Genomic DNA, 18,733 nt, shown 5'->3' with positions numbered 1-18,733 from the left:
ACGGCACTGCGTAGGATCCTACGGTCTTGGCGTGCATCCGTGCGTCGCTGCGGTCCGGTCCCAGGTCGACGGGCACGTGCACCTTCCGCCGACCACTGGCGACAACATCGACGTACTGTGGAGACCTCACGCCCCACGTGTTGAGCAATTCGGCGGTACGTCCACCCGGCCTCCCGCATGCCCACTATACGCCCTCGCTCAAAGTCCGTCAACTGCACATACGGTTCACGTCCACGCTGTCGCGGCATGCTACCAGTGTTAAAGAATGCGATGGAGCTCCGTATGCCACGGCAAACTGGCTGACACTGACGGCGGCGGTGCACAAATGCTGCGCAGCTAGCGCCATTCGACGGCCAACACCGCGGTTCCTGGTGTGTCCGCTGTGCCGTGCGTGTGATCATTGCTTGTACAGCCCTCTCGCAGTGTCCGGAGCAAGTATGGTGGGTCTGACACACCGGTGTCAATGTGTTCTTTTTTCCATTTCCAGGAGTGTATATCCATTCACCCTCTTCCAACTATATCCTGCGTCGCCTGACAAAGCTCTCACATTTGATGAAACACCTGGAATACGAATCCTAATCCCCCCTCCCCCCCCCCCCATTCCCATTGTACTCCCTCCTCAAGAACCTGACCTGATGTCATGCCTCTATTAACAAATGCAAACTTTCTTACATCTTCACACACTCCATGTCTTTTCCCATAGCAATTCTGTTGCCTTCGCTTGTCGGCCCATGAATTCATTCCTGAGAACTGCCCAGCCTATCAAATTCAACAATTCATAACTTTACAAACGTACTCTAGTACTCGACAAATGTGACTTTCTTCTCCATGAGTGGCTCAAACTCTGCCGGCATCTATGTACATCCCATCCCTTGAACCTAGCCAATACTCGCCGCACATCCTCTTTCACATCAAATCCTCTCCAGCTCTCCAGTCATGGCTGCATCCAAATCTCCTATCTGGTAAATGTTACTAGGAGCTCACAAAGCTCCTCAGAATAATCAAGATTCCACACTTGACCACGACTCATCAAGTTTCAGGTTCCCATTCTTTGTTCTTATCAACATACATTGTGGTTTTCTGATTGTTTTATCCACCGTGGTCATTGTCTACCCACCGACTCCTCTGTCGGAATGTAAATTTAGTAAGTTCCACATTCCATATTCACGATGATGTGGAAAATGCCAATTGAACAAATTACTGGTGTGACATACACTCCTGGAAATGGAAAAAACAACACATTGACACCGGTGTGTTAGACCCACCATACTTGCTCCGGACACTGCGAGAGGGCTGTACAAGCAATGATCACACGCATGGCACAGCGGACACACCAGGAACCGCGGTGTTGGCCGTCGAATGGCGCTAGCTGCGCAGCATTTGTGCACCGCCGCCGTCAGTGTCAGCCAGTTTGCCGTGGCATACGGAGCTCCATCGCAGTCTTTAACACTGGTAGCATGCCGCGACAGCGTGGACGTGAACCGTATGTGCAGTTGACGGACTTTGAGCGAGGGCGTATAGTGGGCATGCGGGAGGCCGGGTGGACGTACCGCCGAATTGCTCAACACGTGGGGCGTGAGGTCTCCACAGTACATCGATGTTGTCGCCAGTGGTCGGCGGAAGGTGCACGTGCCCGTCGACCTGGGACCGGACCGCAGCGACGCACGGATGCACGCCAAGACCGTAGGATCCTACGCAGTGCCGTAGGGGACCGCACCGCCACTTCCCAGCAAATTAGGGACACTGTCGCTCCTGGGGTATCGGCGAGGACCATTCGCAACCGTCTCCATGAAGCTGGGCTACGGTCCCGCACACCGTTAGGCCGTCTTCCGCTCACGCCCCAACATCGTGCAGCCCGCCTCCAGTGGTTTCGCGACAGGCGTGAATGGAGGGACGAATGGAGACGTGTCGTCTTCAGCGATGAGAGTCGCTTCTGCCTTGGTGCCAATGATGGTCGTATGCGTGTTTGGCGCCGTTCAGGTGAGCGCCACAATCAGGACTGCATACGACCGAGGCACACAGGGCCAACACCCGGCATCGTGGTGTGGGGAGCGATCTCCTACACTGGCCGTACACCACTGGTGATCGTCGAGGGGACACTGAATAGTGCACGGTACATCCAAACCGTCATCGAACCCATCGTTCTACCATTCCTAGACCGGCAAGGGAACTTGCTGTTCCAACAGGACAATGCACGTCCGCATGTATCCCGTGCCACCCAACGTGCTCTAGAAGGTGTAAGTCAACTACCCTGGCCAGCAAGATCTCCGGATCTGTCCCCCACTGAGCATGTTTGGGACTGGATGAAGCGTCGTCTCACGCGGTCTGCACGTCCAGCACGAACGCTGGTCCAACTGAGGCGCCAGGTGGAAATGGCATGGCAAGCCGTTCCACAGGACTACATCCAGCATCTCTACGATCGTCTCCATGGGAGAATAGCAGCCTGCATTGCTGTGAAAGGTGGATATACACTGTACTAGTGCCGACATTGTGCATGCTCTGTTGCCTGTGTCTATGTGCCTGTGGTTCTGTCAGTGTGATCATGTGATGTATCTGACCCCAGGAATGTGTCAATAAAGTTTCCCCTTCCTGGGACAATGAATTCACGGTGTTCTTATTTCAATTTCCAGGAGTGTATATATATAAAGTACAGAAGCGATTGTAACGAGAAAAAAAATTATAATCTACATCTAAAAGCTCTTCTGTCTGTCTGACTTTGTTTTCAATGGCCAAATTATCAAATAGTTTTATAAATGAGTACCACAGTCCTTTCTTTACGAAAGTTACATTATCTTCCCTTGTAGCACTTTACTGATGACTATCTCTTACTTTCAAACAACAATGTATTGTTGACAACAAATTTAATGAATGGGTAACTGTACTGTTAGACTACTGTTAATATTTCCAATTGTTGGAAGAGATCCACGTAAAATTTACACGTGTCCACTCCACATGTAATTCTAATTAGTTTCTTATCTGCAGTGTATACTTTTTCACCTGAGGGAGGAGTTACCCAGAGTATTATCCCAAAGGACACCAGTGAACGAAAATATCTAATAACTTCCTGATTTATATTACTCTTATGGCAAAAGTAGCTGAACCTAAACGCTTTAGTAGTTGTACTATATGGTTTCTTTTTCAATATTAATTTTTATCAATATGTACTCCCCATAATAAGTAGATAATAAAAACGCCTGCCTTTGCTTGTGTGTTTATGAGTAACACCGTGTCTACATATTGTGACTCAAAAGTCCTCAGACCTGTTATAGTTTGCGTGTGTCTGGGAGTGAGTGTGTGACTGCATATTGGTTCACCGTAGTACTCGACATTTCCAGACGGCGACCTCCGTTGCCACGGCGCTGTATTTCCTGAGCAAAGACCAGAGGGTCCAGGAGAAGCTGTACCAGGAGCTGAAGGCGCAGCTGCCGATCTCCGCCTCTCAGCCGTTCACTGCGGACACGTTGGAGGCCTGCAAGTATCTCAAGGCCTGCGTCAAGGAGTCCATGAGGTGAGCAGGCAGGGTTGCCTTGTGTGTGCATATAATGTGTGAGTGGAGCAGTCCTTGGAACATTTCTATCGATATGTTTGCTGTAAGTTGTGACAAGTCCCGCTGCCAAACGTAACCATATCCTTACTGTACAAGATCCATAAAAATTAGAAAATTGGTCACCATTTGGATACTTCCAGAAGTATGATGATTTATATGTAAGTGTGAAACTGGTTAGCAGAAAAATAAATGCTGTCTGTTATTCCATCATATAACTATGCAGTCTTAATGACGTTAAAAGAGGTTAGCTAAGAATCTCACCAAATGAAAAAAAACTCATAGTGTTCCTCCTACTGTCGGTACAACACTAGAGTTACGTGGATGGCTCCATAGTTCCGTCAGATCAGTGTTGCTGTTGTGGCCTTTAGTCCTATATTCCGATCCAGGTATCTACGCTAGCCTATTCTGTACAAGCCTCTTCATTTCAATTACTGTAACCTACACCCCTTGGAACATGTTTGCTGTGCACATCCCTAGGTCATCCTCGACTGTTTTTATCTCCCTTGTTTCCTTGCATTAGCAAACTGACGATTCCATGATAACTCAGGATTTGTCCTATGAACCGTTCCCTTCGTCTGGTCCGGTTATGGCAGAAAATTTCTTTTTTTCCAATTTCCATTCCGTACCTCCTCATTAGTTATTCTATTTACTCCTCTAACCTTCAAGATTTTTCTGTATCACGACGTTTCAAAAGCATCTACTCCCTTCTTGTCTGAACTGCTTATCGTTCACTTTTCACATCCGTAATTCTTTTTACTCCACATCAATACAGTACCTTCATAAATGACTTCTTAACATTTAAATTTATGTTCAATCTTAAAAATTTCCCTTTTTTACGAACGTTTTTGTTCTTATTCCCAGTCTTCCTTTATATCCCCTACTTCTGTGTAATCAGTTATTTTGCTATCCAAGTATCGTAACTCATTGACTACCGTCTAGTGTCTCATTTGCTCAGTATCACCCGATTAAATTCGATTACATTCCATTACCATACCTTTACTATTGTTCATCTTCTCGTTAGAACATGTTTCCAGGGCTCTATCCACTTCACTTACCAACTTTTCCAAGTCTCTACCGCTTCTCAGAGAATTACAACTTTCAGGTTTTTATTTCTTCTCCCTCAACTCTAATCTTCTATCCAAATTTGTCCTTGGTGTTCTTGACTGTTAACTCAGAGTACAGACTGAATAACTCTGGAGATAGTCTACAACCCCGTCTCACTCCCTTCTCAAATATTGCTTCCCTTTCGTTTTCTTCGACTCATATAACCATAGTCCCATTTCTGTAAAAGTTATAGGTAACTTTCCGCTTCCTGTATTTTATCTCTGCTACTGCATTCCAGTAAATGTCGTCAATGTCTTTCTCTAAATAAAAACTAAAAAATGCAGGTTTGCCTTTATTCAGCCTAACTTCTAGAATAAGCAATAAGCAATAGGCTTAGTATGGCTCCGCACATTCCTACAATTGTCTGGAACCCAAGTGATCTGTCACTAGGTCAGCTTCTACAGTAAATAATTCGTTGCATTATTTGCAGCCATGACGTGTTAGGCTGATAGTTCGGTAATATTCACACCTGTCTTCTTTGGAGTAGGAATTTTTACATTCTTCTTGAAGCCTGAGGCTATTTTGCCACTTTCGTAGATCTTGCACACCATGTGGAATGGTTTTGTCATCTCTAGTGGTCTCAAGAACCTCAATCATTCTCAACAGGTTTGTTTCGACATAAATCTTTCTTCTTGCAATATCATCTAATTCTTTCCCCTTTCTAAAACATTGCACAAGTTAATTTTCCTTGTTTAGCCCTTCGGTACATAACTCCCACCGTTCAGTGTTGCCATCTTTGCTTATTAATGGATCCCATCAGAGCCCTTGATATTCATTCACATGGTTCTAATTTTTCCAAACGATTCTCATGTGTCCGACGACGACGATATAAAAAATTTCCAGGCAGCAATGACTCATCAAATTTATTTATCAAAGATCAGTAGTAGGTCTGCTCCAGTGTGGACTGAAACAAAAAGCAAGTTACTTATTGAAAAAGGGTAATAGAACTTCTGGTGGTTGAAGGCTGGCAAGGTTGTCATTGAGACTACGTTCATTAACCACATACGTTATAGATGTCTAAGTCCTTTAGGGAGCACAGTTGTCTAAGCTCGGTGTATAGCCGTTTGAAAGTAAAACAGGAATAAATGTATAAGTCCACAAGTCTGCTACAAAGACCGATTCCCCGTCTTCTTCGGCGAGAAGACCGATAATGCTGTCAAGCCCAAAGCTGGTAGTTCTAGGGTCACGAAGACAGGCAGTGACGTCATGGAGGCGCCTCTCGAGTGAGAATCCTGATTGATGGAATCCTTGCATAATCGGTGCTTAGCTCAGGAAATTCACTTGTAACAAACTGGCCTGATCTGCTGATTATTGCCCTAAATATCACTCGTCCCTAGGATACAGTCAGGCCTATTTTCGGTCATGTGTCTTGTGAAAGGGAATAGATCCATGTTGCCCACAGCCTCTAGCGGCAATTGGGTCGCTCCCTGGTGGACGGTCGAAGCATGGCTGTCTGTCTTCTGGAAAACTCTCCCCTGTGGGTTAGGTATCTTTAAAGTACTGATGTGGTGTTGGTTGCTGACATCGCAGGCGTTAAGCCTCTGTACAGCTGATTCTTTAATTTTCCTATATGTAGCATCTATATTTCTCATAGTCATGCATGCTTAGGCAGCCTTTTATTTGTCCTCTAACTGTTTCGGTATAGACATTTTACACTTCGCACTTTTAGTCGTCAGTATTCCCTCTTACCTCATTTATTTGCTGAATTCTTATACATTCTCTTTCCACAAACTAAATTCATTATTATTGCGTAGTATCCTATTTGATCCTGTACTGCCTTTATTATTTCATCTCTCAAACCTATCTGTTCGTTATCTGTTGTGTTCCTATCTGCCGTTTTGTTCAATTGTGGCCTCTCAACCATCTCTGTATTCGTATCTCATCTCCTTAATTTCATTTCTTTCTCCAATCTCAGTAGTTTAACCTGCAGCTCATAACAAATGAACTATAGACAGAGTGCATTTCTGTGCTTGAATTGATTTCCAGTTTAAAATCAGGTTTTGAGATCTTTTTCTTGCTGTTGTACAATTTGTCTGAAACTTCTTGCTGTCACCAGATCTCTTCCACATACACAGTCTTCTTTGTTGAATCTTAAACTATTACCATCAATTCTGTAATGTCTTCCCTAAAACTATGTATATTTTAAAGGTTTTAATAGTTCTTAAACGCAGCATCCGCTGCTAAGAGCTTGTTTGAATCAGCTGCACTTCTTCACAGTAGTGCAGTGAGTTGTACGTGCTGATATGTTGGCAGACTACATCCGGTGGCAGTGGGGGGCGGCAGAAAGGTCGTGGTGGACAACCTGGTGCTCAGCAACTACCGTATACCTCGAGGGGTGAGTAAACAGATCTACGATCGGTTGCTGCTCTTCATATTGGCACCGTCTCTCAAAAACTGCAGTAAAATTTATTATACACTGGAGACCTTTGAGGTTTAACACCGGCACCATGATGTCTAAAAAAAAGTCTATATTCTCATATTCTCTATCGATCGACACATTCAAATTCTATATGTTCAAATTTTACTTCATCTGTGAGTAAGGAATAAGTGTGATTTATTCTTGATGATCATCAATCAAATTCTGATAAATTAGAATTTCGTGAATGAAGATATCAATGTCTTAGTAGTTTATAGTAAGAGAAAACATCACTAGGATTCAAACTGACTACATCTAGAAGGAGTACCAGCGATCTTCTCTGTGGAGAATATTCCATGGAACAACACTTCTTTTGCTATGTGCATAAGCTTCTATCTTATCTCCTATCAGAAGTCGAAAATGTCATGAAATTGTCGGCCGGGGTGGCCGTGCGGTTCTAGGCGCTACAGTCTGAAACCGCGTGACCGCTACGGTCGCAGGTTCAAATCCTTCTTCGGGCATGGATGTGTGTGATGTCCTTAGGTTAGTTAGGTTTAAGTAGTTCTAAGTTCTAGGGGACTGATGACCTTAGAAGTTAAGTCCCATAGGGCTCAGAGTCATTTGAACCATTTTGTCATGAAATTCTGGCACACTTCACGAAGGTTACATCTCTTTTTCTGGAGGAGTTCACTGGGTGTGTGTGTGTTTTGCTTCTGGTATTGAATAAGTGCTATTGAACTGTGTCATTACAGAACAGAAGGATAGAGATATACAGGGTGATTGTAAATTCCCGTTACGAAATTCTAGGACATGTAGAGCGTAGTGAGTATAGAACATTTTGAATAGCAACCCATGTCCGGAATCGTATCGTTTCAGTTCTACGACAGTTTCAAAATTCTGATGTGTACCTCGTCAACGTCTGCTTAGGGCAAGAGAAACGTCTCAGAGTTCCCTGTCCTGGTATGCAACAGGGTAGACACGATGACGTGTACTGCGTCAAACGATCCCCAGATGTCACTTATTGTCCGCTTTGCTGTCAGACCGAGTCCATACCTGTGCATCACCGATAGAGAAAACACGGTGTAGTACACGTTTGCGGAATACACAGACATGCTCCTTGTGAATGGCCAAACTGGATGTAACGCAAGAGCTGTTAGTCGGCTGTATCACGAACGTTTTCCACACCGTCGCACTCTATCGCACAAATTGTTTGCCCAAACGGGTACCTTCACCGTGTGGAGGCAGGACTTGTAAAGAAACTGGTTCTCTACTTCTGAAAAAAAAAACTTTTAAATAGTAAAACATGGCCTATGCAAGGAATCTGACTACCACTGTTAGTCACGGACGAAAGAAAAAAAATTGGCAGTCTTTGTCAGAACGTGCAGAATAAGACGTCAATTTTAATCTAAATATGGTACGCCAATGTTTACGTAATAAAAAATAAATTAGGTAATTCAGTACAATTATTATATAGATGCGATAAATCACTTTAGCGGGGGCCAAATGAACAATTAAAGTCAATGTAATTGCAGAAAAAAAAATGCCCAGGAAATACTTAATTTTGTTTTGAAGCTGACAGCAAATGAGAAAATTGGTGCAAAATTACTATTGGTCAGTTTTCAAGCAGTAATGGCGGACAGCATCAGCTGGTAATATACATAATTTTATGGTAGCTAATTTTACTGCACAAAAAATAAAATATGCATTCCCTCCAAAAGAAGTTACACACAAACATTAAAATAAACTTGTGATGAGCAGCAAAATGTCTTAGAAGAATTTTGAAAGAAAATTATTAATTGAACTTTAATTTGCAGGGTTTTCAACACTGTCAACAAGACGAAATAATGAAAAGAATATTTATTGGAACTAAACAAAATTGAACCTTGATATTGTGACTATTTTAAAATAGATAATTTAACTGCAATTGTCTTTAATTTTGAAATGAGAGAGAGCGTAATAATTTTCTTTTAATGCCTTAACTGTTGCCGGCCGGAGTGGCCGTGCGGTTCTGGACGCTACAGTCTGGAACCGAGCGACCGCTACGATCGCAGGTTCGAATCTTGCCTCGGGCATGGATGTGTGTGATGTCCTTAGGTTAGTCAGGTTTAATTAGTTCTAAGTTCTAGGCGACTTATGACCACAGAAGTTAAGTCGCATAGTGCTCAGAGCCATTTGAATCATTTTTGAACCTTAACTGTTGCTGCAGGCAGTGCGATGACGTCAGCGCTGGTCCACGCGGACGATGTGTGAACTTAATCCTGGTTCGTGGCGTGAAGATAATGATGGATCCTCCTGTTTCATTAATATTCCAGTTACGGCGGTGGTCCACGTCTCCGTTGTAGTCGAATCAGCTGGCAGCACTGCCGCGATAATAATAGTTCCAGTGTGTGCGTTGTCGTTACGTTTTATTATTAAAAGCTTATTAATCACGCGGTGCGGGTAGGTCGGAATTATGCAATGTCTTTAGTATTTACGATATATAGCCGGTTAATGCCAATACTTCGCACAGTTCTTTCACCGTGTTGCCACAGGAAAACGGTCACATGTGTTTATCACTATAACAGTCCGTTAAACATCAGTTCAATTTACGTCGTCGTCTTTAAGACAGTTTGGATGATATAAGAAATGTTTCTTGATCAAATCACAGCACTGTTCTTTTACTTAACATTTTGGTTTGTTCCAGTTTCACGCAATTCTAACAGTTAATGTCTCCACACGACAATGGTGTCTGGTCCACGGCTAATTGTCGCAAGTTCACACAGTATGTAAAATCTTCACCGCAAACAGTCGATATACTTTTCAGGTTTTACTGTTCACTTAATAATGCACGATCTCCTATTAACACAGTGGACGCACTGTAATTAATTTTTCCTCCGCGTATCACCGTCTTTCACGCCGAACTTTGCAACGTTTCACCACCCGTGAACCAACCACGATACCACAACAACTCGCACGCTCTCTATCACTACTCGTTCGCTCTCTCTCTGCCACAGTACTCCTCCTAGCCTAACCAAAGATTTACAAAGCATATAAAACCAGAACGTTCATATTCGTACAATATAAAATATAAAACAGTAGCAAAATGAATGAAGAAACAAAGTGACGTATTAACAAATAAAGAATAGTTGAAATAAATGATACATACGTAGTATGACAAGGTAATGCACAAAAGAAAAAAAATATTATCGACTTTCTGGGAAAGCAATGTCTTTACAGACTGTGGTGCTCCACGGCGACGCCGCACTCCCGAATTTGAAGAAGGTGTACTGTGTCGCATTGAAGATAACCCGTCAACGAGTTCGCGAACAATTGCGCGTGCAATGGCTGTTAGTCACAGTACAGTCTTGTACATCCTGCATGAGCAACAATTACATCCATACCACTTACAAAGGGTACACGCTATGGCTCCAGCAGACTTTCCACAACTTGTCGCCTTCTGCACATGGTTCCTGCACCGTTGCATCGACGCGCCCCTGTTTCCATGTCGAGTTCTCTTCACAGATGAATATAGGTTCACAAGGGATTGTGCTCTGAATGCTCGAAATAGCCATGTCTGGGCGGACGAAAACCCTTATGCCACGCATGTTCAGGGATTTCAAGACAGGTTTGGAATTAACGTGTGGGCAGGTATTCTGGACGGTCATGTGATTGGACCATACTTTCTTCCACCCAAGCTCACGGGTCCAGCATACTTAGTCCTCCTACGACACATACTGGACCCGTTCTTGGAAGCTGTGCCATTGAATGTCCGTCAGGAAATGTGGTTTCAGCATGATGGAGCACCACCTCACTTTTCACAGGCTGTCCGGAGACATCTCAACAGACGGTATGGTGAAAGATGGATAGGCCGTGATGGTCCAGCCGCGTGACCGCCACTATCGCCGGATTTAACCTTCCTGTGGGGTCGTATGAAGAGCCTAATTTATGAGACACCTGTAGAGACAGAGGAAGATCTGCTGGCACGAGTTCTGGCAGCTGCACAAGACATTGAAGAGACACCAGATGGGATGGAGATAGTGTACCAGAACATGCTTCGGAGGCACAATGTGTGTAACGATGTTGGTGGTCGCCACATCGAGCCGCCGTTGTAATGCGTCGGTACGTTGCGGCTGGTGCCGTAGATGCTGGGTTCTTATTGTTGTCGACTAATATAAACCATAAGGTGTAAGTTGTAATGCAAATGCGTAAGTAATAACGGAACGAGTCAGTATTCTTTTCAAATGGATTGCAACAATTGTACTGGGTCACGCCTAAGTACATTCCTCACGTGGGTGTGGAGATAATCATCTGCATTGAACGGAAACGATACGTTTCCGGGCATGGGTTCCTATTCAAATTGCTATGTACGAACTACCCTCTACATGACCTAGAAGTTTGTAACGGGAATTTCCGACCACCCTGCATGTTTGTGAGCTAGATGTCTGTAATGCTACTTCCTTTTTTGGTTCAAGATTAGGTGATGTACAAATAGTCGCCTGAACCAAAGAACACATTATGGGTAAGTCATTACAATTAAATATAAGCGAATATCATGGTTGATTAATACAGTACCAATGGAACTAGGTCTTCCTATCAATATATGAAGTTAATGGAGCTATGAATTATGAGTGGACAGAAATTAACCATTTTTACAATTTTACCTGACCTAAGTACACTGCCCATCCCAAAAGTTTGGAGACAAATTTTATTCCTGACGTATCAGCGACGTCAGTGCAGTAACTGCGGTAGCAGCTGGACCAGATACGCATTCGACCAGTCAGTTTTGAGCGGGCAGTGTTAACTAGTGGACGTGCGGTCGTATTGTGTCAACGTTGTTGTGTCTAAAATCGCAATGGAACAATGAAATGTGCACCTCTAACTCAAGTGTGGAAGACATTCTCCAGAATTTACGAATTTTCAACATGCTGCAGATGAAAACTAGGTTCGCAACTTTTTTTATAATTGAAAAAAAATGGTTGTATCTCCGTCAAAAATTGCATTAGGAAGTACCTTTTTTTTTACTTCTCGATGGTGACTACTTTCGGACATCCATGTCCATTTACAAACCATCCGTACTGTAAGTGTAACAATACAGGTGAAAGCCTATGTACGAAAACTGAACCTGCAGTGACAATCAATGGGACGCTATAGCCGACTCAGTAACAGTAAATAGACCACTGTCGTTGACTCGGCCATAGTGCCGCTTTTATCGTCACTGCAGGGTCAATTTATGTACATGGGCTCTCGCCTGCATTGTTTCAGTTCCGATACGGGTGGTTTAAAAATGGACATAGGTGTCTGAAACTAGTCACCATCAAGAAAGAAAAAATGATACTTCTTAACCCAACTCGTGGCGGAGCTACAGCCATGTATTCTCCAGAATGTTTCGAAGAAGAGAAAAATGTCTTCAAAGTTCGTCTCGAACACCTTGACACCCGCGCAAAAACAAGAATGAATCGATTCTCGCTGCGACTTGATTGAAACTAAAAGCGAGGACAATTCTTTTCAGGATAAAATGATCACAGTTGCCGAGATTTGACTTAAGCAATAAAAAACTAACAGAGAACGACAAACTGCACAATGGATTCTGATGATTCGCCAAGACAGAGAAGAAGGTGCGAAACTGATGCGAAAGTTGAACAACATCTCAAACAAGGATTTTTATCACAGTTGCACATTGCTGTATACACATTCTGTGCAGTGTTCTTAAGTGGGGAGGAAGTTATGTACAACATCTTACACAATGAAACCACCGTCTTAAATTTTCCTTATTTTGCAAATCCAGTCTCGAATCTTGTTCAATTGACGGGGCGGCCTGTACACTTCTGTAAATGCTTCACCTATGAGTGAACGTAACATACCTTTTTCATGAATTTTATGACCGGATTTGAATAACAACCAGGCTACCTTAGCAAGTAACCGGACAATAAACGTTCAATGCCGTTTATATCGACATAGCGAACAAGAGGGGTATTCAGTTTAAGACTCAACACCAGAAAACATTGTAATTAATGCAGGAGTTCAAATTTTGTATATTTAGAATAACACTATGTTTAAGTTATACACACATCACAAAAGTTTTGCATCACCCCGGTTCCCAGAACCCCTAAACTTAGACGTTGACTTTGAATATTGTATCACAGGCACAATGCCTTTGACTGTTCAGAGATGCCACTAAGCCCGCCAAAAGATGTAAACAACCATGCATAAGCTGCGCCTATTAGATCGAGGGGGTACTACAACCGATCATTTCTAGTCATTCAACCAGGAAACAGGTACACGGCTCGTGTTGTCTATAGTTCAACCATGCCTAGACGGTCAATAGCGCGGTTCGATAGCGTCCACATTGTTACTTTGTGCTAGGAAGGGCTCTCAACAAGGGAATTGTCCACTCGTCTCGGAGTGAACCAAAGCGATGTTGTTCGGACATGGAGCAGGTACAGAGAGACAGGAACTGTCGATGACATACCTCCCTCAAGCCGCCCAAGGCCTACTACTGTAGTGGATGACCGCTACCTACGGATTATGGCTCGGAGGAACACTGGGAGCAACGCCACCATGTTCAATAATTCTTTTCATGCAGTCACAGGACGTCGAGTTACGACTCAAAGTGTACGCAATAGGCTGCATGATGCGCAATTTCACTCCCGACGTCCATAGCGAGGTCCATCTTTGCAACCACGACACCATGCAGCGCGGTACACATGGGCCCAACAACATGCCGAATGGACCGCTCAGGATTGACATCACGTTCTCTTCACCGATGAGTGTCACATATGCCTTCAACCAGACAATCGTCGGAGACGTGTTTGGAGGTAACCTGGTCAGGCTGAACGCCTTAGACACACTGTGCAGCGAGTGCAGCAAGGTGGAGGTTCCCTGCTGTTTTTGGGGTATCATTATGTGGGGCCGACGTACGCCGCTGGTGGTCACGGAAGGCGCCGTAACGGCTGTACGATACGTGAATGCCATTCTTCGATCGTTAGTGCAACCATATGGGCAGCATATTGGCGAGGCATTCGTCTTCATGGACGACAATTCGAGTCCCCATCATGCACATCTTGTGAATGACTTCCTTCAGGATAACGATATCGCTCGACCTTAGCGGCCAGGATGTTCTCCAGACATGAACCCTAACGAACATGCCTGGGATCGAATGAAAAGGGCTTTTTATCGACGACGTGACCCACTAGCTACTCTGAGGGATCTACGCCGAATCGCCGTTGAGGAGTGGGACAATCTGGACCGACAGTGCCTTGATGATCTTGTGGATAGTATGCCACGATGAATACAGTCATGAATCAATGCAAGAGGACGTGCTACCGGATATTAGAGGTGCTGGTGAGTACAGCAGTCTGGACCACCACCTCTGAATGTCTCGCTGTGCGGTGGTACAACATGCAATGTGTGGTTTTAATGAACAATAAAAAGTGCGGAAATGATTTTTATATTGATCTCCATTCCAGTTTTCTGTACAGGTTCCGGAACGCTCGGAAGTGAGGTGATGCAAAACTTTTTTTTAATGTGTGTATTATCCAAATCGCAATAATGTGAACTGTTGAGAATATTAAAGCATGTTTTTCTAATTTGATTGTGCTCGACATGAATATTGATCCCCTTATGGTACAGGTCCAGGATTGTATTACAGGATCAGTGGTTCTAGGATATTTCTAACACGTCTTAATTCTCGGTGTATGGAGGAAGAAAGACCAAGGGTACTTACAAGTGTGTAAAGTTACGTAACTAACTTAACTAATGCGATATGAAGAGTGGCCCTGTCATTTATAAAGTTACATCACAATGAATATCCTACAACTAGAGCATACCCTATGGATTTCTCTGAGATTTTCTAGGATATTCAGACTATATTCTCGTCCCCAAGCTAATCAAAATTCACTATTAGATCAAAACATTATTAATAAAAAAACACAAAATAATAAACATCATTGATCAAGGGAAACTAATCTCTGTTCAAAGAATAAATGCAATTCTGCACTGTACAAATGTATCTTAAGTCAGAACCCATTTAAATCAAGATTAAACAATGACATAATTGTCCAATGGACATATAAAACAAAATAAAAGTCCCTCTAAACTAATACTAGCAATCAACTGCCTACTTCTGCCGTGTTTGTTGGAACGTGATCTGTGAAATGACTGACATCGCCGCAGCACGAAACTCTAGAAGAAACTACTCCTGAACACTAGGTGCAAAACCTCAGTGGAGATAAAAAATACGTTAACAGTGATCACAGCAATTTACTTTTGCACCCCTATAATGCCGGAACGAATTGCAATATGACCGTGAATATAACGTGGTGGCGAAGCGGAGTGACGATTCTCGAAGAAATCTGCGCCGTCGGCAAGGCTTCAGTCCTTCAGACTATTCTGAACGATAAAATACAAGACCATGGTCAGCAGATCTGAATACTGGCTTGTAGCTTCTCTGCACACAGCAGACGAGAGATATGAAATCCCAGCCATAAAGGCGAAATTCAGAAACGTCTCAATATGACAGTGTAATACGAGAAGTGCTCTCAAGACCACCGTATGCTGCATAATGAACGACAATTCCCAGCGAGAAGGCGAAGTTCAGAATCGTCTAAGTTTGCAACAGGTACAGTGGCCTAACTACGTGCTAGATTACAAGCTCGCCTGAGAGCAGAGGATAGTAAGTCTGTCCGTCGTCGAAAAGAGCTGACAACGAAGACGTCTGTTCCTCATGGGCGTCCAGATCGAAGACCCTTTCTCAAAACTACCAGCTCTGCCGCAAACCTCTGATTTCCTCCCTACTAAGCGTGCACAGTGAATCATAATCATAGAATTCCCTGACTACTCTCCCTCTCTGCTCACTCTTCCAAGTGCTGACCGACCAGCAACTTTAGTTTCGTTTTTGGCTTCGGAACTTCTAGAATTCACCTCCACTTTGTCGTCTAAACAAAATTCCACCAACTGGCGGTCACTCATCGAAAAATTCGCCGTAAGCATCCTGGCGCACGTGACCACCGCCTGACGGCTGATGGCGCCACCAGTGTCGCTTAGGACATTCCAGACTTTCTCTGTATTGTTCAACAAGATTTCTAGGCGTGACTGCAAGGGGCCATCGAGCTCAGGAATACACTGTGTCTGCACTCCCGTGATGCAATCTGTGAGGTCGCCAACCACTCTAACATGAAAGGACCTTGAATTGATCAGCGTGTCGTTGAGGGACCTCCCACAGTAAACTGGACTGGGAGACCACCTTTGAAAGCTGGGATACCGCATCCCCACACTCCTCGGCAGTTCTGGGCTGGACAGCTCTGCCTGCACACACACTGTGAGACCTATGTCCCATTTCTGCATCTTGTTCCTCTCGGCACACAATCTTTGATAACAAAAACCAATCACCTATGCTGCAATGAGCATTAAGAATTAGTGGGAAAGTGCACTCTGTGGTGTCAGTCACATTTAAACGTCTTCATAACAACAGAGAATCTATCAGATAGTTCCTAATTTCAGATTAATCACGCAGCAAGGAGTAGAAACTGAATCATTGTAAGGTGCAAAACATTGCCACCTTAAAAGTAAAGTTGGTTGTACATTTAACTTTTAGCAACTATGCTGTTGTAATTAATAATTAGACTTGTCCATGTCCTGCTGCAGTACCGTTGTAAGCTTGTACTCTGCCCTCTGGTGACGATGAGCTGCCGATCGCACATTGGTGCTGGTATTTCAGTCCCCCTTGTTCCACCACCCACCCCATTCACAAGTAATACTGGTTCATTCACAATCCTGGTGGAAAATGGCATAGTCTTTATTATCAGCTTAATCTCTTGCACAGCTATGGTTTCTACACCATCTACAGCGCTCCAAGGGAACCACTTTGCTGGTTTAGGGCTGGGGGGGGGGGGGGGGGGGGTGTAGGCTAACATTTTGTCTGTTGCTTAACACACGTGAACACAGTCTGGACTGTTTGATGTCTTTGTCGACAGGTGGATATGGTGCTGGCCAACATAGTGCTCACCAACTCGGATGAACACTTCTCACGAGCCTCCGAGTTCATTCCTGAGCGATGGCTCAAGGACGATCACTCTGCCCAGACAGCGCACCCCTTCGCCTTCATGCCCTTCGGCTTCGGCCCCAGGATGTGCATCGGCCGCAGATTCGCTGAGCTCGAGATCTACACCTTGCTGGCCAGGGTAAGTAGTCTGCACTCTCACTCGCGCGGGGCGGAGGGGAGGGTGGAGGAAAGGGAGGGAAGGCGGCACATCTGTCCTCAGCTGGTGGAGCAGGTCCCATCTCCTTCACTACCAACAACACAGCTATTTTAGTTATTTTATTTATTTACACGTCAACTTCCGTAGGACAAAATTGAGGAGCAAATCTCCAAGGTCATGCAACGTGTCAGTACATGAAATTACAACATAAAAGTAATAACTGATAAAATAAAATGTTTATGAACCCAACAAAATTCAAGCCTTAAGTTTATGTAAACACAATCAACATAATAACATAAGAATCAGCTTAATTTTGCAAAAAAACTCTTCATTTTCGATTTGAAAGCGCGTGGACTACTGCTAAGATTCTTTAATTATTTTGGTAGTTTATTGAAAATGGATATAGCAGCATACTGCACAACTTTCTGCTCAAGAGTTAAGGAAGTCTGATACAAATGGAGGTTGGATTTATGCCGAGTATTAACTAAATGAAAGCTGCTTATTCTTGGGAATAAGCTGATGTTGTTAACAAGAAACGACAGTAAAGAATATACATATTTAGAGGCCAATGTCAAAATATCCAGACTAGTGAACAGGGATCGACAAGAGGTTCGCGAACTTACACCACTTGGTGCCCGAATCGCGACGCCTGGACCCTGTACACTTGACAGCTGCAGTCAAGGTCCCCTCCACATCTCGGATGAGGCCCCCAGCGGACATATCGAGTGAACACTGGCTTTCTTTCCAGCCCTCAAAGCTATCTTCCTAAGGGGCTCCATAATGCGCCTAACATTGGAGCCCCTATAACTGGCAAACCCCTGCCCATGTGTTCCTGCTCAGACGCTGCTGAAGGGACAGCCACCTGTTCACTCACAGGGTGAACAGAAGATGCCATTAGCCAACCTCTAAATTGGCCCAGAAAAGAATCCCATTTGGGTTGACAAAGTGTGGTGATAGACCCTACCACTTACAAATCGAGTAGCACACTTCTGAATTGTAGGGGCCGTGTGTTAATTACTACAGGTTGCTTGTCATGCTTTCGTGTGGCAAGTACTTCCATTCTCCGCATAATGTTGAGGTGTTGTGATGCACATGTAACTATAACAAATATTTTTCACAAATAGCGTAGTAAAACACTTTTCACTTCAACAGAACACAGTGTGAATCATACATAACATACTTGTTAAGTTACGTGAATCACACTGTGTTCTGGTGAAGTCAAAAGTGTTTTACTACGTTATTTGTAAAAAATACTTGTTATAGTTATATGTGCATCACAACACCTCAGCATTATGCGGAGAATGGAAGTACTTGCCACACGAAAACATGACAAGCTACCTGTAGTAATTAACACACAAGTGATCCAGAAAATTCATGCACACCAAAAGTAAAGAATAAATAAAAACGAAAACCTACTGATGATGGCACAGTGGTGCCGAAACATGTTTGGGTACTGAGAAAAACAGTGTTTTGCATAACTGGTGGACCTCACATCCAACCAATTTTAATTACAAACACGGCCAATACAAGGAGCTGCAAATCAAAATGATG

The 18,733-nt window shown here is 43.9% G+C and overlaps 1 protein-coding gene across 12 annotated transcripts in view; it reads left to right on the top strand.

Annotated features, from left to right (window-relative positions):
• The window catches only part of LOC126259432 (probable cytochrome P450 301a1, mitochondrial), a 414,350-nt gene that overhangs the window by 237,924 nt on the left and 157,693 nt on the right, over positions 1 to 18,733 (top strand). For 2 of the 12 annotated variants that reach the window (XM_049956233.1, XM_049956235.1), the window contains exons 9-11: positions 3,336 to 3,508; positions 6,905 to 6,986; positions 16,958 to 17,164. The exons of 9 other annotated variants lie outside the window; for them this stretch is intronic. In XM_049956233.1, the coding sequence (XP_049812190.1) occupies positions 3,336 to 3,508; positions 6,905 to 6,986; positions 16,958 to 17,164 (462 nt within the window). The remainder of the gene's footprint in view (positions 1 to 3,335; positions 3,509 to 6,904; positions 6,987 to 16,957; positions 17,165 to 18,733) is intronic. One more of the 12 variants, XM_049956241.1, reaches the window with a different exon arrangement.

The sequence above is a fragment of the Schistocerca nitens genome, chromosome 5 (genome assembly GCF_023898315.1).
Source record: "Schistocerca nitens isolate TAMUIC-IGC-003100 chromosome 5, iqSchNite1.1, whole genome shotgun sequence".
NCBI lineage: Eukaryota > Metazoa > Arthropoda > Insecta > Orthoptera > Acrididae > Schistocerca > Schistocerca nitens.
This window is presented reverse-complemented; position numbering and strand designations above follow the sequence as displayed.